At 37.1% G+C, this 21,075-nt stretch overlaps 1 protein-coding gene across 2 annotated transcripts in view; it reads right to left on the minus strand.

Moving 5' to 3' along the window:
* GABPB1 (GA binding protein transcription factor subunit beta 1) overlaps window positions 1-21,075 on the minus strand; it is a 69,043-nt gene that overhangs the window by 23,502 nt on the left and 24,466 nt on the right. For both annotated transcript variants that reach the window (XM_068964086.1, XM_068964085.1), the window contains exons 2-4: window positions 8,571-8,678; window positions 3,259-3,426; window positions 1,462-1,656 (exon numbers count right to left, since the gene is read on the minus strand). In XM_068964086.1, the coding sequence (XP_068820187.1) occupies window positions 1,462-1,656; window positions 3,259-3,426; window positions 8,571-8,678 (471 nt within the window). The remainder of the gene's footprint in view (window positions 1-1,461; window positions 1,657-3,258; window positions 3,427-8,570; window positions 8,679-21,075) is intronic.

Genomic DNA, 21,075 nt, shown 5'->3' on the forward strand with positions numbered 1-21,075 from the left:
CCTGTAGTTACAGAAAACAAATTATTTAAATCAAAATTATGTTCTCTACTATGTTTGGCAATATATAACACTACCTATAGAAAGCACATCCTTCCCAATTGTTCTCCAGCCTCAATTCTAGGCCCCAAACTGCAGTCAGAAGAAAAAAAATTGAAAGAAGCACAGCATGTGTTTATTTCCCTGAATATACAACGTATTTTAAGTAACTAGGTAAAGTTCAAAAGACTTATATGGTCTTATAGAAGAGTTCTACTGGGAAGAAGAACAAGAAGCAGTAAGTAAAGAAGATAATTTACATCAATGTTGTCTAGTTAAAGAAAAGAGAAGTAATGTTGGTTATTAGGAAAACTTGTCGAAAAGCCATAAATAACTGTGTTCATAAACAGACTTTTTTGAGGATGGTGAAAAAATAAACCAATCAGAATGATGAAGACTACTATTACTCACCAAGGGGACATTATTATGGTTACTTAAAAAAAACTTCAGTGGGAGGACAACAGAGTTGAAAAATGATATGGTATCCACACATGCAACAAAATAATTAAGAGAATAAAATGTCCAGAAGGGAATTCAGAACCTTAAAAACACCGAAAGTTATCATTGTATCTAATCTTCTAATGTTACATGCAAAGACTATGGTCTTATAATTAGGAAAATAAACAGTAATGAACAAAAAGGAAGTGAAAGAGGAATAGGTCTGTCCAAAATAATGTCCAAAATGAAAAACTATAAGCTAAATAATACCCTGAGGAAACCAGGGTCAAAAAAGGAAAATCTATCCTGTTATTCATTGCAACACTATTTTCAATAGCTAGAACATGGAAGCAAGCTAGATGCCCATTGACAGATGAATGGATAAAGAAGTTATGGTACATATATACAACGGAATATCACTCAGCCATAAAAAGAAAAAAAAATTTGAGTCAGTTCTGATGAGGTGGATGAATCTAGAACCTATTATACAGAGTGAAGTGAGTCAGAAAGAGAAAGATAAATATCATATTCTAACACACATATATGGAATCTAAAAAAATCGTTCTGAAGAATTTATTTACTGGGCAGCAATGGAGAAACAAACATAGAGAATAGACTTATGGACATGGGGAGAGGGGAAGAGAGGGTGAGATGTATAGAAAGAGTAACATGGAAACTTACATTACCATATGTAAAATAGATAGCCAACGGGAATTTGCTGTATGGCTCAGGAAACTCAAACAGGGGCTCTGTGTCAACCCAGAGGGATGGGATAGGAAGGGAGATGGGAGGGAGGCTCAAAAAGGAGGGGATATATGTATATCTATGGCTGATTAATGTTGAGGTTTGACAGAAAACAACAAAATTCTGTAAAGCAACTATACTTCAATTAAAAAATAAATTTTTAAAAAACCTATAAGTTAAATAGTTAAATCATTCATATGACAGAGATCTTTCTTATTTTCTGAAGTTAAAGCCAAAAGTTACCTGTAATATCTCTGCTAAATCTTCATTTCCATTGTCTATTGAAATATCAAATGCAGTTTTACAAAATTTACTTTGCGTGTGTACATCAGCACCATATTTGATTAAAAGTTCCACCACCTCTTGATGATTGTGTTCCGTGGCCCAGTGTAAAGCTGTCATCTTCAACATGTCTTTTGCATTAACATCAGCACCATGCTATAAAAATTCAAAATAAGAAATCTCTAAAATATGAAATATAAAAAAGTTCTAATATGAAAATACTAACCTCTGTGCTTTAAACCAAGAATTTGCTACTAACATGATCAACTCTTATTTCTGTGTGCTGAATAATCTACCTGTTCCCAGAATCACCATACATCTGTTACTTAGTCAGTTTCCTATCATGCTAGCTTTCCCAACTGCCTTCTTTCTAATTTCTCAGGAATACAGCAATTATTCTTTCAGCCACCCAGTCATGAACATGAAGGGCCAAAATGGCATAAGGAGTGAAGGAAAACTATACAGCTTCCTCCAAAACTCTCCAGCCCCTTATTTACACAAAAATATCCTTTGCTTTCAAAACCAGTGCAATATAATGAATTAATAGGGATCTCTCTAGAAGTACACTATTCATAATGGTGGTCACTAGACATATGTAGTCTGAATACAGATGCTGTGCATATAAATACACAGGAATTCAAAGACATCACACCAAAAAAAGGATCTAAAACATCTCAGTAATAATTTTATACTGACTCATATTGAAATAATTTTTTATATATACTGAGTTAAATAAAATATAATATGAAAAACATTTTTTTTTTACTTTTTTAATGTAGTTAATAGAAAATCTAGAGTTACATGTGATTTGTATTTATGGCTTCCACTGTATGTTTTTTAGATAAGTTGATCTAGAGGCTGGAATAGAAAAGATTAAGAATATCTACATCTAACACTCTCTGTTTCAGAATTTTCTCTTTGGCATTTAGATGATTAAAGCAAAAGCCCTGTCCATACTAGTTTGTTTGTTAACTATCCAAACTAACATTCCCTTCAATGTACATTTAAAATGTGTTGAGTAAGACAGTTATGGGTCGCTGACCATAGCAAAGACCAAGATCCAAGAAATCAACTGTCTGACTTAACTAAAAACATACATACAAGTTTTTTCCCCCACAAAATAAAACTTTAAGACAATTTTCATTTAAATGAATGCTTACACACAGAAAGTGAGATAACAGGCATAGAAAAGGCAGACATTCAATCAGACTGAGACAGGCTGGGACCTGAGACCCTTTGCTGCAGTGCCTACACCTGGACAAACATCTCCTCTAGCAGCAGAATACAGAGAAACCATAGGGACCAAAAAGAACTGCATGTGTGACTGGGGCAAATTATGAACATTAAATACAAAACGACCAAAATCCCAACTGCTACTTCGAGGTGCTGGGAGCAAAAGCTGGGTACTACACACAGCTCCACCAAGGGGGAGGGCACAACACTCAAGCAACCCCTCCTACCTAATGGCTGGACTGGCCCCTACCCTCACCCTATTTAAGGGACTAGCTTCTCCCTCCTCAGAGAATGAGCAAGAGAACCTGTTACCTGTTTCTACTCCCTCATGCTGAAGCACAAGTCCCTAAAAAGCCCTGCCTGAATTTCTTGTCTGGCCTCTTACTAACTTCTATTGATTAAGGAGTCCAAGGACCCTGGCCAGTAACAAAATTAGTTCCCTTCTCCCTCTTACAAAACCACTATGGTTTTATAAACCTTTGTGGGCTGACTTTCAAAAGCAGAGTACAAAAAGAGAACACATACCTTAAGCAAAACTTCTACTATGCTGGCATGGCCCTCAGAGGCGGCCATATGCAATGGCGTTCGGTCCACTTTGGTTCTGGCATCTCTACTTACACCAGCTCGGAGTAGTACTTCTGTGGTGGAATAATGTCCATACTGTGCTGCCAGATGAAGTGGAGAAGTTCCCAGCTACACCACAAGAAAAAAAAAAATCCACGTGTAGTCATTTTTAAATATAATTCTATTTCTACCTTCTATTTTATATATTGTGTCCACAGAGCAAACAGATTATCTTTTTATCAAATGTTAACAACAGTAACTCAAAACTGAAAAGGAGTAATTTTTGCTGATCAAAGTCTCTTCAAAGGAACCTTCAAGAAGTCCCATTCGTTTCTCAGTGAGGAAGAAAAGTCAATATTTCATTTAATTCAAACGTGCTTTATTTTTTTATCAGATAAATAGTCTAAACAAAATTAATTTCATCAGCAATTAGAGTCTGAGAAATTTTTGAGTACTAGGATGTTTTCCCTATATTACTCACACAAAACTTCTTTTCATCTATGAAACTCATATCAAATAAATGTTAGTGTCTATTTTTACATTAAACTGTTTAATAGAATTACAGCACCTCAGTAATCTTTTTAACGGAGTTCATACAGTCATTTTTCAAGGGAAAAATCTGATCTGAGGTGCACTGCCAAAGGTGAGTTAAGACAGATCCAAAATTCACAGCAGAAACTAATACAACATTGTAAATCAACTATTCAGTTCAGTCGCTCAGTCATGTCCGACTCTGCGACGCCAAGAATTGCAGCACGCCAGGCCTCCCTGTCCATCACCAACTATATGTGCCAATAAAATTTTTTTAAAAAAGAACCATGTCAATGTATGGCAAAAACAATACAGTATTGTAAAGTAAAATAAAGTAAAAATAAAAATTTAAAAAAAAATAAAAAGAAAAAAAGAAAAGAAAAATTAAAAAAAAAAAAAAAAAAGAACCAAAACAGAGCCCAGTTCTCCTGAAATTGATTCCATGTGGCCCAGTCACTACATTAACACAACATTCATACAGGGGAAATACATAGTAATATATGAAGAAGAGCTTTATCAGAGGTATAATTTTTAATAGGTCAAAATTAGAATTATATTATATCCCAAGCATTTAGAAGCACAGAAAGTCCCTATAACTCTATGATTATCAAGGCATTCATTTTAAAGAACCAAGACAGTTCACTAGAACACGTGATTTGCTAACACCACTACAGTAATAATAGCAACTAAGGCTTCTGTTTCCATAGCAAGCACTATTCTAAGGCCTTTACACTTATTATCTCATTCAATCTCCTTATAACATAGGTACTATTACTGTCCTCACTTGGCAGTAAAAGAAACTAAGCACAAAGAGGTTATTAACATGCCTGAAGTCACACAGCAAGAGTCATAATACAAAGCTAGGCATGTGCTCTTAATACATGGTAAAAATGGAAATCACTTGCCCTTGGAATACTTATTTTATTACTATTAAAAGCCTCATATTTTTAAGGGATGGTCATTCCAGCAGATCAAAGAAGATTCTTAAACAGTCCTTTCGTTCTCCATATTCAGTTTCTTAAACTGGCCCTTTCTATACTCTTATATTCTAATATTTAATAAGCATCTCAGCAGCCCATTTAGCAGCCATGAGCTCTACTTAGTATGAGAGCTTACTTATTTTTTCTTTACTTATTTTATTTTTTCTTCTTGAGACTTTACCTTTTAGGTTGAAGATACAAAAAATACATATATATATTCATACATATATGTAGTTTAAAGGGAAAAATTAAGGTAAACACCATCACAGTCTAGAAATAAAACATTACCAAAATTTAAAATCTTTCTACATGCCACCCCCTAAAAAACCCTTCCCTCAATCTCTGAAGTTGGGATAAACATTGTTTTACTTTGCTTTTTTTTTAATTACTATATATCTCTAAGTAATATACTTTGGTTCTGCCTGCTGAGCTTTACTTAAATAGAATCACATTTCATGTATTTCCCTGAGACTTGCCTTCTTTTGCTTAATATCCTAAGATTCACCCATGTTGATGAATTTAAGTGTGGTTCAGTAATTTTCTCTCCTTTGTAACTTTCTACCAAATGAATAAGCCACAATTAATTTAACCAATCTATTGCTGAACATTAAAATTTCCAGTTTTTTGTTATTATGAATAATGCTGCTACTAAAAATAGTCTTATACATGTCTCAAGTATATGAACAAGAGTTTCCTTTGGGAATATTCTTTGAAGTTCAACAGCTATTCCTGAGGGCAGGTACATATTCAGACTTACAAGGTACTGCCAAATTGTCCTCCAAAATGTTGGTATCAATATATGAATCTCCTCACCAATAGCTGGTACTGCCAGACTTCTTAATTTTGTTTTTGCTAATCTGGTGAATATCCAATAGTATTTCATGATTTTACTTTGCATTTGCCCAATTTTAATGTAGCTGAGCATCTTTTCATGTTTATTGATCATTTAAACTTTCGCTTTAGTAAAGTACCATATCAAGCCATTTGCCCTATCTCCTTTGTTATTACTGTCATGGGAATTTCTATGTATTATTGACATTAATTTTTCTTAAGGTTTTTTTGTGTTTTTTCAAGGTTATTTTTTGGGGGTTATTAGGTTATACTTCTAATGGAAGTATAACTGATTTAAGGTATTATATTAGTTTCAGGTATATAGCATAGTGATTCCATATTTCTAGATTATACTTCACTAAAAGTTATTATAAAATAATGGCTACAATTCCCTGATATACAATATATCTTTGTTGCGTATCTATTTTATACATAGTAGTCTGTATCTCTTAATCCTATATCCTATTTTGTCCCTCCTGGCTTCTCTCTCCCCACTAGTTTGTCTTCGATATCAGTGAGTCCAGTTTCTATTTTGCTATATTTATTTATAGATTCCACAAAAAAGTGGGATCATACTCTATTTGTCTTTCTCTAACTTACATTGCTACAAATGGCAGAATCTCATTCTCTTTTATAGTTGAGTAATATTCCACATCTTCTGTATCCAGACACTCAGATTTCTTTTATATCTTGGCTATTATAAATAGCACTGCTACGAACACTGGGGTGCATGCAGCTCTTCAAACTGAGAGTTTTCATTTTTTCCAGGTAAGATACCCAGGAATGGAACTGCTAGATCACACTAGCAGTATGATACTAGTGGAACTGCTAGATAGTTCTATTTTTAATTCTTTGTGGAATCTCCACACCATTTTCCACACTGACTGCACCAGTTTACTTCCCCAGCAACAGTGCACAAGAATTTCCTTTTCTCCACATTTTTGCCAACATGTATGTGTAGATTTTTTTGATGACAGCCATTCTAACAGGTGGGAGGTGATACCTTATTGGTATTTCAAAGGCTTTTTTTTTCCTTGATGTACTACAGGATCACTATGATGTGACTAGATGTGTACTGATTGTTTTTATTGATCCCGCTGGAGATTTACTGGGTTACTTGAATCTGTGAGCTACCATCTTTCACCAGTCTTGGTAAATCTAAACCATTATCTTTTAAAAATAATTTCATCCCTATTCTTACTCTCCTTCTAGATTCATGATCAGATATATGTTAGACCTCCTCACACACTAGCCTTCATGACTCCTGACGCCGTTCATATTTTCTATTTCTCTCTGTGCTGCACTGTGGATGATTTGTATTTACCAATTTTCTCTTCAGCTGCTCCTCATCTGTTATTAAAATTTTATCTACAGTCCTTATAAGTCTGCTTAATGCTATCAGTTGTTCCAGTGGGTTATTATCCAAGTTGGTTTGTGTCCCTGTGTCTTCAATTATTTCTGACCATTCATTTTCCGTGGAATTTCATTTGTGGATATAAAGCCTGGGATGAAGTAGGTCCCTCCAGAAAGGATATTCATTTGCTCATGTCAGAAACCTGGGGAAACTTCTAGTCCAAAGACCACTTTAAATTCATTTTTCACTTCATGGTTTTGCAGAATATATAAGTATTTATGAGTTAAGGCCACAAATGTTTGACTCCAAATTCACATCAACAAAAATTTTCCTCTCTCCATTTGATACTGAGATCAGGCCAGTTGATTTGTCTTGCAGTATCCAACAACAGTGGCAAGGGCAGGCAGGAGGAAGGAAGGGGTGTTTCTGGTTTACCCTTACCATGAAGGTACATCTCTCTGGGATTCCAGTATTATGGGGAAAGGATCTCTATAAGACTTCTCTGTGTGAGCAGTCTCAGGTCTTCCTCTAAAGTCACCTATGCCAGGGAGGTGGGAAAACCAACAAGCAAATAAATGTACTGAGTCGGCAAATGTTCTAAGTGCGAAATTTCTCTGGCTCTGGCCTTCGCTTGGTTTTTCAGGTTGATAATCCCTGTCTAACTCATTGGTGCACTAACAATTTTTTTTTTTAATATTCAGTCAAAAAATCTTTATCTTTTAAAGACAGGTGCTGAAGTCTATGGATGAAACAGAATGGTTCCTGAAATTTACTTTAAAATAATACAAAATAAAGAAAGTAAATGGGACTATAGAGAAAACAAGACTCATCTGATTTGATAATTTTTGATGTGTATGCAGGGGTTATGTGTTTGAAATTTTCCATAATAAAAAAATTTGTTCTGAATAAAAAATTAAAAAGAACATGGAACAAATAAGCTAAAAACAACAAAATCAAAACTCTGGAATTTTTAGTTGTTACCAGTGGGAGAATTAATCCAGATTCTTAACCCTCTATACTACCAAGAACATCCCTTTTGATTTACCTGCAGAATTGAATAGTTATGGTTTTTATCTTCTTCACAATTGCCTTCTATAATTACTAAGAACTCCTTCCCATATCTTTCTTCCTTCTGGGTCATGTTTGTAATATTTTCACAAGTATCAATTGAAATGGAAACATTTTTACTTTTTAGAATCAATTATAACATTAACACCAAATTCGTTTTTTCAGAATTATAAATTCTACCTGTGCTATTTATAAGGCCTTTATATTAAATCTCAAGCAGCTACCTTTTACATTCATCCTACATTGCTGAAATCCATAATTTAAGGAAAAATCCATGGTTGGACAGAATATTTAGATAAGGTTGTCCAACATTTTTTTAAAAAGACTATATGAACCATTCTCCTTAAAAAGCTAGCTATAATTCTAAAACTACAAACAAATTTGCAAAGAAAAAAATTACTTTTCACCATTTATAAACACAATACTGACTAAACTTTTAACTGGAAAAACAAAAGGTGAGAACAAGAAGAAAGGGAAAAAAATCCCACAACATTAAAATCATTCTTTACCCAGTCTGTAGTAAAAGGAGCTCCATTAGCCATCAAAATACGAACTTCATCATCTTGACCTGCTCGTGCCGCTTCTAAAAGCTTCTTTCCCAAATCTACCAGGGACATCTAAACAAAACATAGATGAATTTAACATCTCCATTCATATATTATGACATGACTTCTTTCCCCTTTTATCTTTATTAATAAGTCATTTCTCAATTATCTCTTTAAAAGGTTGTGATACAGTTAATCTGAAACTACAGATCACACAAAAGTAATTTTTATTTGAACTTTGGAAGCAGATTTTTCTTTCTTACTAAATTTTCACCTAGGGTAATAAAATTAGTAAGCGTCTTTTAATTTCATGGCTGCAGTCACCATCTGCAGTGATTTTGGAGCCCAAAAACAAACAAAAAAAATAAAGTCTGACACTGTTTCCCCATCTATTTCCCATGAAGTGATGGAACCAGATGCCATAATCTTCGTTTTCTGAATGTTGAGCTTTACGCCAACTTTTTCACTCTCCACTTTCACTTTCATCAAGAGGCTTTTTAGTTCACTTCACTTTCTGCCATAAGGGTAGTGTCATCTGCATATCTGAGGTTATTGATATTTCTCCCAGCAATCTTGATTCCAGCTTGTGTTTCTTCCAGTCCAGCATTTCTCATGATGTACTCTGCATATAAGTTAAATAAGCAGGGTGACAATACACAGCCTTGATGTACTCCTTTTCCTATTTGGAACCAGTCTGTTGTTCCATGTCCAGTTCTAACTGTTGCTTCCTGACCTGCATACAGATTTCTCAAGAGGCAGGTTAGGTGGTCTGGTATTCCTCTCTTTCAGGATTTTCCACAGTTTATTGTGATCCACACAGTCAAAGGCTTTGGCATAGTCAATAAAGCAGAAATAGATGTTTTTCTGGAACTCTCTTGCTTTTTTGATGATCCAGCGGATGTTGGCAATTTGATCTCTGGGTCCTCTGCCTTTTCTAAAACCAACTTGAACATCTTAGTTCACGGTTCATGTATTGCTGAAGCCTGGCTTGGAGAATTTTGAGCATTAAAAGACGCTTACTCCTTGGAAGAAAAGTTATGACCAACCTAGATAGCATATTCAAAAGCAGAGACATTACTTTGGCAACAAAGGTCCGTCTAGTCAAGGCTATGGTTTTCCCAGTGGTCATGTATGGATGTGAGAGTTGGACTGTGAAGAAAGCTGAGCACCGAAGAATTGATGCTTTTGAACTGTGGTGTTGGAGAAGGCTCTTGAGGGTCCCATGGACTGCAGGGAGATCCAACCAGTCCATTCTGAAGGAGACCAACCCTGGGATTTCTTTGGAGGGAATGATGCTAAAGCTGAAACTCCAGTACTTTGGCCACCTCATGAGTAGAGCTGACTCATTGGAAAAGACCCTGATGCTGGGAGAGGTCGGGGGTGGGAGGAGAAGGGGGCAACAGAGGATGAGATGGCTGGATGGCATCACCGACTCAATGGACGTGAGTCTGAGTGACCTCCGGGACTTGGTGATGGACAGGGAGGCCTGGCGTGCTGTGATTGATGGGGTCGCAAAGAGTCGGACACAACTGAGCGACTGAACTGAACTGAACTAAACTGAATAAAATCAGTCTGAATTCTCTGAACATAGGTAGTAAAAAAAAAAAAATAGAAGAGGTAAGAGGTAGAAAAAGCTTGTCTAGAATTTAAAACTAGCAACAAACTGTTTTCACTGGATGAGTTGCAGCAATAAAATTATCTCACAAATATAAACATAAATAAATACACTACCCTCTTTAACTGGTAAAAATTTAAAATAAATCTATCATAATTTTCTTTTGTAACAGTAAATGTGCTCAGAATTTGAAGATAAGTATTTTCAATCCTTGTACAGGCATTTGCATGTATGTTCTTTCAGAAAAGGCACAACTTATATTTAATGAAAATAAGGAAAAGAGAGTCTAACAGTATTATCAATAGAGTATGTGTCTCACTAAGCATCTATAAAGTAAGTAAGTATGCCCTGTACCTGAAATCCTGAATACAAGATATACAAGGTATCTAAAAAAAACTAATGTCACTGTCTAGGGAGTGGGTGGGTGTGTGTGTTGTCTTGAATAAGAAATACTGAAATATCTGTTGGGGAAAGAGCATAACAGGAATACATAGGGAAAGAAAGATTTTAAAGTATCAGAAATGCTCAAATCCAAGGGAGAAGAAAGTTCCCAAATCCAGAAACCCTATTCAATGATGTTATATGTATCCACAGGAAAGGCAACAGGTAGAATTTGAAGGTTGTGTGGAAGGGAAGATAGACAACACCTTAAATTTACACAAGAAAGATGACTGGCGTATGAATTTGTCTCAAAAAGTGAATACTATTTGAGTAGAGGGGAAATAAATTATAAGAGAGGAGTGTTAGGTTGATTAGTGTATCCCAATCTGCTATGAACAAGTATTCTCTAGGAAGAGGGGAAAGGCGTATGTGTGTGAGAAGGATGCCGACAGAGCTCAGCGAGGTTATTTATAACAGAAAGGAACAGAATGCATCACATAGAGGTGTTAGGAAATCTAAAAGGGCTGATTAAAAAATGTCCCCAAAAGAACATGTTTGTGCTTAAATTATTCTATTTTTTAGTAGATTTCATAACGTAGAAATACCAAACAGAAATACAGTAACCAGGAATAGATGTTAATACTGGGAGGTTCACACAATGACTAGGCTAGACAGGAAAGAATTCCTTATAGCTGTTCAATTTGTAAGAATACAAATAATTCATAAAATAACCTATGTGAAAAATAAGAAAAACAACCCTATGCTCCTGTGGATTTTATGCGAGGGGTTTTATACGACTTTTTGTGACACAACATCTTCACTCTTGAATTTCTGATTCTTTTCTTTTTCCTCCCATTCTCTTATTCACACCTTGCTGTAGTAACCAGAACCCAAAATATTCCATTATCTCACTAAAAATACAAAAATCAAAAGAGGTTATTGCTCTTCAATGAAGAATTTTTCCTAGGGAATATGTACCAGCTGGATGTGAATTAACAACATATTCACTAGGCAAAGAATCTACAATAATTATGTCCTACACTAAAGGCAGGATAAGGTAAAAAAGAAAGGCCCCTGTTCTACAGAAGCACAGCAAAATCTAAACTGGCCATACTAACAAAGACAGTAATGGATGTCCAAAATTTCATATTAACCTGCTTTTACAATGAAATAAGTCTTTCCCCCAAATATGCATTTTAAAATATGTCTCCAGTTCAGTTCAGTCGCTCAGTCGTGTCCGACTCTTTGTGATCCCATGAATCACAGCACACCAGGCCTCCCTGTCTATCACCAACTCCCGGAGTTCACTCAAACTCATGTCCATCGAGTCGGTGATGCCATCCAGCCATCTCATCCTCTGTCGTCCCCTTCTTATATAGTAATAAATCAATTTGCATTCATTCAGCACACATACTGCCTGATGGATCCTTTGGATATATGGAGGCATTTTAGGGATAACTTGGGAGGAAGGAAGGGATGAATACTTAACCTTCATTTAAAGGGCAAGTGTCAGGGATACTAGAGGTCCAGCAATGCAGGGAACAATCCAGTATGGCAAAGAACTGTCACCTACTGGCTGACTTTCAAAGGTCCCACTGAATATATCTAAAATGAGAAATACTAATAAGTAAACAAAATGTATTTTCCCACAGTATTAATGTATCCCAAATTTTCTAGAATGCAACAATTCATCTCTTTCATTCAGAACTTAAAGAGTTTTTCACCATTTTGGAAAATGATGTCACCAATGCCAATACCACTTGGGTACCTGAATCGCCAATATAATACTATATTGTGAGCAGCTTTCACAGTTAGTACATTCATAGTGATTCTATGTACAGGTACAAGCATTTCACTACCTTCTGCTTCATCTAGTGTAATCTGCTCCAGTACTTACATACTGAAATACACTTATTATTATAAATTGCTTTCCTTCTACTTCCCTTTATATTGAAATTAGGGAAATACAATGATTTTTAAGTTGTACAGATAATTTTAACTATAGCTTTCATTTCAAGCTAGGAGAGTGGGCAAAACAAAATATTTATTATAAAAGCAAAACTAATGAATATAATAAGATTGAAAAATCAACGGAAGAACATACATGTGAAATCAAGTAAGACCAAAGTCAAAGATTCAAAGATGCTCTAATTTTCTTGTCAAGATAGTAAAAGTTAAGATGACAAAGCTAATAAAATATAGCAATTTCACTCCTACTTCTCACCAGACAGGAACCATGAACACCACAGTAGAATTAATCCGACCCTTAGAGGAGCTCAATTTTGTTAGGACAACAAAATTGACCAAGGGGACCATAGCTCCACATCAAGCCATCAGTTTACTTACTTCATTATCTATGTATGAAATCCTCAGAGATAGAGTTATATTTATATAAAATCACCTAAAGACTTAGCAGAAAAGATTGCTTTTTTGCTTTGGCAAACTGGAAAATATCTTTCCCACAAGCAAATGGAGAAGCCTAATTCAATAAATTTTAATGAAGGTTTAAAATATTTACTGAAAATATATTACGTGTATGGTACTGAATGCCATTTAGTTTAAAGCTCTCTTCTTCTTGAGAAGAAAACAAAACAAAACCCACTGCAAAAAATTCCCTCTTGAATTTCTTTACTATTTCTAAAACAGCTTATCATAATCTGAAATAAGTCATTTTTAAAATTCAATTAAAATGTATGATCTATAGAGGAACTTCCAAATGTCTATAAACTGGCTACTACTACTACTACGTTGCTTCAGTCGTGTTCAACTCTGTGCAACCCCAGAGACGGCAGCCCACCAGGCTCCCCCGTCCCTGGGATTCTCCAGGCAAGAACACTGGAGTGGATAAACTGGCTACTTTTGCTCAAAAGTACCTGCTGAGAGGGCCATCTAGTGGTAACAGAAATTACTACCAGTAATTAATTTGAAAAAAGTCTTTTTTGTTTTGAATTTCTGTAATTCATAGTTCAGCAGTAGCCACAGGACTGGAAAAGGTCAGTTTTCATTCCAAACCCAAAGAAAGGCAATGTCAAAGAATATTCAAACTACCATACAATTGCACTCATCTCACACGCTAGCAAAGTAACGCTCAAAATTCTACAAGCTAGACTTCAACAAGTATGTGAACCAAGAACTTCCAGATGTTCAAGCTGGATTTATAAAAGGCACAGGAACCAGAGATCAGATTGCCAACATTCACTTGATCATAGAAAAAGCAAGAGAATTTCAAAAAAACATCTATTTCTGCTTCATTGACTACACTAAAGCCTTTGACTGTTAAGTATCACAACAAACTGGAATATTCTTCAAGAGACAGGAATGTCAGACCACCTTACCTGCCACCTGAGAAGTCTGTATACAGGTCAAGAAATAACAGAACCAGACATGGAACAAGAGACTGGTTCCAAATTGGGAAAGGAGTACGCCAAGGCTGTATACTGTCACCCTGCTTATTTAACTTATATGCAGGGTACATCATGTGAAATGCCAAGGTGAATGAAGCACAAGCTGGAATCAAGATTGCAGAGAGAAATACCAATAACTTCAGATATGCAGATGACACCACCTTTACAGCAGAAAGCAAACAGGAACTAAAGAGCCTCTTGATGAAAGTGAAAGAGAAGAGTGAAAAAGCTGACTTAAAACTCAACCATCAAAAAACGAAGATCATAGCATCTGGTCCCATTACTTCATGGCAAACAGATGGGGAAATAATGGAAACTGTGACAGACAATTTTCCTGGCTGCCAAAATCACTGCAGATGGTGACTGCAGCCGTGAAATTAAAAGATGTTTGCTCCTTGGAGGAAAAGCTATGAACAACCTAGACAGAATAGTAAAAACATGAGACATTACTTTGCCAACAAAGGTCCATCTAGTCAAAGCTATGGTTTTTCCAGTTGTCATGTATGGATGTGAGAGTTGGACCATCAAGAAAGCTGAGCACTGAAGAATTGATGCTTTTGAACTGTGATGTGGAGAAGACTCTTAAGAGCCCCTTGGACTGCAAGGAGATCAAACCAGTCCATCCTAAAGGAAATCAGTCCTGCATATTCATTGGAAGGACTGATGCTGAAGCTGAAACTACAATACTCTGGCCACCTGATGCGAAGAACTGACTCATCTCAAAAGCCCCTGATGCTGGGAAAGATTGAAGGCAGGAGGAGAAGGGCACAACAGAGGATGAGATGGTAGGATGGTACCACTGCCTCAACCAACATGCGTTTGAGAAGGCTCCAGGAGTTAGTGATGGACAGAGAAACCTGGCATGCTGTGTAGTCCATGGGGTCGCAAAGAGTCAGACACAACTGAGCAACTGAACTTAACAGGGTTCTTACAGAGAGTGGAGGTGCTGCTATGGCTTTCAGTGGGGCCAGCGTGACTGCTGCGGGCTCAGCAAAAGAGGCGCCCCAAATTCCAGACAACGTTGGGAGCCTGGCTTCAGGGTGTCTACCGCTTTGGCACTGACAGGAATGACGTCCAGAGGAACTTGATTCTCAATTTGGGACTCTGCTGCAAGAGTGCGGCTGGCCAGAAATTTGAGTGACATTGACCTAATGGCACCTCACCCTGGGGTCTAGCTGTGAAGACACACAGAACCCCTGTGCTGTACTCGATCCTTCCAAAACCAGCCTCCAATACATGACCATCTCAAGACTTGCCCTGCTGGTGGCTGAGCTTGACTCAGATGGTGCCTCCCCTTCCCTGCCTGACTTTGCTGAGCCTCCTCAGGACACCCTTCTCTGGTCAGCATGCAGGCTTCCGCTAGAGTGTTGTCTTCTGTTCTGTAAAATGCTGTGCGTAGATCCTAAGTTTCTGCAGGGGATGATCCTTGCTCTTATCCTGAGGAGTAATCTAATGGTATTTTAACAAATAAAGCACGTACACAAAAAAAGAAGAGACCCTGATGCTGGGAAAGATTGAGGGCAGGAGGAGAAGGGGTTGACAGAGGATGAGATGGTTGGATGGCATCACCGACTCAATGGACATTGAGTCTGAGCAAGCTCCAGGAGTTGGTGATGGCCAGGGAAGCCCAGCGTGCTGCAATCCATTGGGTCACAAAGAGGCGGAAACCACTGAGTGACTGAACTGAACTGAATTCATAGTTCAAAAAGCTACTGTGAGAATGACAGCATTTACTGGACAGGAAAACTCTCTGTAAAACAAGTATTAGTTCCATGTGAACTGTTAGTAACACTAAAAAAAGAAAATGAATTAAAACACTTAGAAAATGTAAGCCTACTATAATATACTTAATAATAAACTTTGTCTCATTCAAAGTTTTAGAATAAAATGTGTAATATCTCCCCCATGCTCAATGAGTACAATTATAAACCCAATAAAATTCTTCTAGTTTTTCATCAAGAAATTTAACACTATGTGTACATCTAAAGCTTTTTAAATTTTCACACTTTGACCTGGTGATTCCATTCATAGAAATCACAAGAAAACTATTTGAAATATCAATGTATATACAGTAGTGTTATTTAAAACTGGAAAACACTGAAATGCCTTACTACAAATAGTTAAATTAATATATATCATAAAGGAATATTGTAGTCTTTATAGTTTTTTACTTTTTTATGGATAACTTTGAGCATATATAAAAATAGACACAATAGTGTAATAAAATTCCACACAACCACCACCGAGCTTAAATACAGATTTCGCCCAGCCCATTTCCCACCCACACTCATAAATACAAGATACTGTAATAGAGGGAAGTGAGTCTGCCTCTCTACTGGATCTCCTTCCTCCGCCTTAACCTCTGTGCTCCTTTGCTCTGCTACAGGTTAAGAATATTGCCTAGAGGGACCTCCACGGCAGTGCAGCGGTAGGACTTAGGACTCTGCACCTCCTCTGCAAGTGGCGTGGGTTCAATCCCTGGTCAGGGAACAAAGGTCCCACATGCCTTACAACGTAGCAAAAAAAAGAAAAATGCACAGGATAGCCCATTCTCAAGGCTCTGACCCTTTCAAGGGTAACAGTTTTCTGTTCAAATAGAGACCAAAACCTACAGAATATATTAAGAGCTCTTGTCCTTACCTTTGGGCATCTATACACAACATTCTACTGTAGTGTTGTAGGTCAATTATACCTCAAAAATAAACTCAAGGAAACAGATTTGTTGTAACTGGAGGTAAGGGGTGAGGAGAAGGGGGTTGGATGAAAATAATCAAAAGGTACAAACTTCCAGTTATAAGAAGTTATAAGTAAGTACTGGGGTGTAATGTGCAACATGATTAATATAATTAAAAAACACCACAGCGTGTGTGCTTAGTCACTCAGTCGTGTCCAACTCTTGCAATCCGATAAGATTGCAGCCATCAGGCTCTTCTGTCCATGGGATTCTGCAGGCAAGAATATTGGAGTGGGTTGCCATTTCCTTCTCCAACACTGCTGTATGTTATATATAAAAGTTGTGAAGGAATAAATCCTAAGAGGTCTCACCACAAAATTTTGTATCTCTATGAGATGGTGGACGTTCACTAAAGTTTTCTGTGGTAATCACTTCATGATGTATATAGGTCAAATCATTATGCTGTATACCTTAAAATGTATATAATGCAGTATATCAATTATATCTTAATAAAACTGGAAAAAATAAATATATATATAAACATGTACATGTTTAAATATATATATGGCATTCTTTTAGAAAAACTGCATGCAATGAATTTTCCATTATGAGACTAGATAGACTTTTCTTCTAAAAACTATAGGAAGATATAGCCTTAGTCCTTGTAAGGCTTCACAAACTGATTTGGGGATGAAACATCCATAGATTCTATTTTGGACTCTACTTCATCTTTGCAGCTCACTGTCCCTTTACCTCATTCAACTACTAGTCTTTTTTAAATCACATGTATTTATACCAGAAAGAGACTGCGGTTTGAAAATGAGTATGAGCATAGAATGGAGATAAGGCTAGAACTCTATTAGACCTGGACCAGTACACAGTTTTGAATTAACCAGGAAAGCATAACATACCTGTTTACTATAAGGTGGAACCAACCAACTGCTGGCTGTTGTAAGGCACAAGAGCGAAGCACCAACATCCAGCAATAAGAATGCATACGCTTCGATCTCTTCTTTCCAAGACTGCTATTCCCTTCCTCCCTCTCCACTACCTCTACTCCTATACACTCATAGCTTCATACTTGAAACATCACAATCGCCTCTCAGCTGACCTAACTCTGGTTTCTCCATCCTGCTGCCAGGCAATCTCCCTAAAATACAACTTCATTCAATCTAAATATTTCTACATTTGAGTCTCTGGGGGGCTTCTGCCAATACAGGAGACACAAGAGACTCGGGTTCCATCCCTGAGTTGGGAAGATCCCCTGGAGTTAGCAAATGGCAACACGTTACAGGATTCTTGCCTGGAAAATGCCATGGGCAAGGGAGTCTAGCAGGCTACAGTCCATGGGGTTGCAAAGAGTCAGATACAACTTAGCGACTACATACACAAACGTATGTGAGTCTCTACCCTCAAAGAATTCATCATCTAGTAGAAAAGACGCACATTTCATGACCTCTTTCTCTAAAATTCTCATCAGTACAATCATTTTGAAGAACAATTCATCAGTATCTAGTCGAGCTGAAGAAGCACCTACCCACTGAGTCAGAGATTCCACTGCTAGGAAGCTAGGCTATTTCCTTGTATACTCTACAGCATGTGTACAAAGAGAGCAACCTGTATGAGAACGTGTATAGAAATACTTTTTGTAACAGAAAAAAAGAAAAGAAACTACAAGTGATTTAAGTATCAACAGAAAAATATTTTAAAAGTTTTTATTACAAAAATTTTCAAATATGGAAAAGTATATGTATATGTATATATATGTGTGTGTGTGTATGTACACAAACACACCTACACATATGCCCATCACCCACCTTCTAAATTAAAAGTTGGCCATCTTGCTTCATCCTGCTCCCTTCTAAAAACATGTGTACTTTAAAGCTGACAAACTCTACATTGTTGTTACAATGTAGAGTTACAATGTTGTTAGAGGTTGTTACACCTCTAAATTAGTTTTGGTGGTGGTTTAGTTGTTAAGTTGTGTCCAACTCTTGGCGATCCCATGGACTGTAGCCTGCCAGACTCCTCTGTCCATGGGATGGATTTTCCAGGCAAGAATACTGCTGTGGGCTGCCATTTCCTTCTCCAAAATTAGTTTTATTCTAAGTAAATTCATGCATCCCCATGTTCACTGCAGCATTATTTACAACGGCTGGGACATGGAAGCAAACTAAATATCCATCAACAGAAAAAACGATATTGTGTATGTATCAAGTTTTAACATATTAGTTCAAGACCATCCAGAACTCTGTGGATTTGCTTTGGCTCCATGTGAACATTCAATTACCAATGAATCTTCTGACTAACACTTTAACCATCCATTAATGATCCTGGCCCAAGTCAATTATTCTGTAACAGGTTGTAACAAATTGTGATTTCCAATTCTATAATTCTTTCTATATTTATTATCTGACATTCCTCATTAACTATAATATAGTTTCTACTAAAAAGGCAGTTCAAATGTTCACTGATTTTCAGAGTAAGTTCAGTTCAGTTCAGTCGCTCAGCAGTGTCCGACTCTTTGTACTTTGTCCCATAAATCGCAGCACACCAGGCCTCCCTGTCCATCACCATCTCCCGGAGTTCACTCAGACTCACGTCCATCGAGTCTGTGATGCCATCCAGTCATCTCATCCTCTGTTGTCCCCTTCTCCTCCTGCCCCCAATCCCTCCCAGCATCAGAGTCTTTTCCAATGAGTCAGCTCTTCTCATGAGGTGGCCGAAGTACTGGAGCTTCAGCTTTAGCATCAGTCCTTCCAAAGAAATCCCAGGGCTGATCTCCTTCAGAATGGACTGGTTGGATCTCCTTGCAGTCCAAGGGACTCTCAAGAGTCTTCTCCAACACCACAGTTCAAAAGCATCAATTCTTCGGCGCTCAGCTTTCTTCACAGTCCAACTCTCACATCCATACATGACCACTGGAAAAACCATAGCCTTGACTAGACGGATTTTTGTTGACAAAGTAATGTCTCTGCTTTTGAATATATCTAGGTTGGTCATAACTTTGCTTCCAAGGAGTAAGCATCTTTTAATTTCATGGCTGCAACCACCATCTGCAGTGATTTTGGAACCCCCAAAAATGTCTGACACTGTTTCCATTGTTTCCCCATCTACTTCCCATGAAGTGATGGGACTGGATGCCATGATCTTCGTTTTCTGAATGTTGAGCTTTAAGCCAACTTTTTCACTCTCCTCTTTCACTTTCATCAAGAGCCTCTTTAGTTCTTCTTCACTTTCTGCCATAAGGGTGGTGTCATCTGCATATCTGAGGTTATTGATATTTCTCCCAGCAATCTTGATTCCAGCTTGTGTTTCTTCCAGTCCAGCGTTTCTCATGATGTACTCTACATAGAAGTTAAATAAGCAGGGTGACAATATACACCCTTGACGTACTCCTTTTCCTATTTGGAACCAGTCTGTTGTTCCATGTCCAGTTCTAACTGTTGCTTCCTGACCTGCATACAGACTTCTCAAGAGGCAGGTTAGGTGGTCTGGTATTCCCATCTCTTTCACAATTTTCCACAGTTTATTGTGATCCACACAGTCAAAGAGTAAAGAACAGGTATAAACAGCATTTCCATTTATTCTGTTTTTTTTTGTTTGTTTCTATACATTACTCTCCTTATTATTTTTTATTTCAATCTGTCTCAATTTTGGCCAAGGGCTTCTTCAGGTTGGCTTTTGTGTCTGTGAAAGTTTTTCCACTTCTGGCAAAACATGTTCCAGTTGCACTATGTATGTTTCCCGCCACAATCCTGGCATCAGTCATTTCTTGAGATGCTCTGGATCCTAAGTAGAAGTATTTAAAGACCAAAACTGGAGCAAGAGCAGTACTCATTTTTACCAAAGGGACTCACTTTTTCTCGGTCTTTTCAATGGATAGAGCTAAGAAAGAAATATATATTTAGGTAGAATTAAGAAAAAATATTTTAAATCATAAATTCATACTGACATTTATATTCAACTTAACACTGTCAGGCTTTTTTGCTTAGTTTCTTTGAATAATACGCTAGTATCTCTATTGCCTCCTAATATATAAACATAAAGGGCTTCCCAGGTGGCTCAGCAGTAAAGAATCTGCCTGCCAATACAGGAACCACAGGCTCAGTCCCTGGGTCAGAAAGATCCCCTGGAGAAGGAAATGGCAACCCACTCCAATATTCTTGCCAGGATAATCCATGGACAGAGTAACCCGGCAAGCTATAGTCCAGAGAGTCACAAGGCAGACACCACTGAAGCGACTGAGCAGGCAAACACGTAAGCATAAAACTTATGGGCTTTATCCTACAATACATATCAAATGTTGTCAAAATAAAAATATCAATAATTCCTAGGCATACATCCAGAGAAAACCATGATGTGAAACAATACACACAGTCATAAAAAAGGGAT

This window comes from Capricornis sumatraensis, chromosome 2, assembly GCF_032405125.1.
Source record: "Capricornis sumatraensis isolate serow.1 chromosome 2, serow.2, whole genome shotgun sequence".
NCBI classification, from domain to species: domain Eukaryota; kingdom Metazoa; phylum Chordata; class Mammalia; order Artiodactyla; family Bovidae; genus Capricornis; species Capricornis sumatraensis.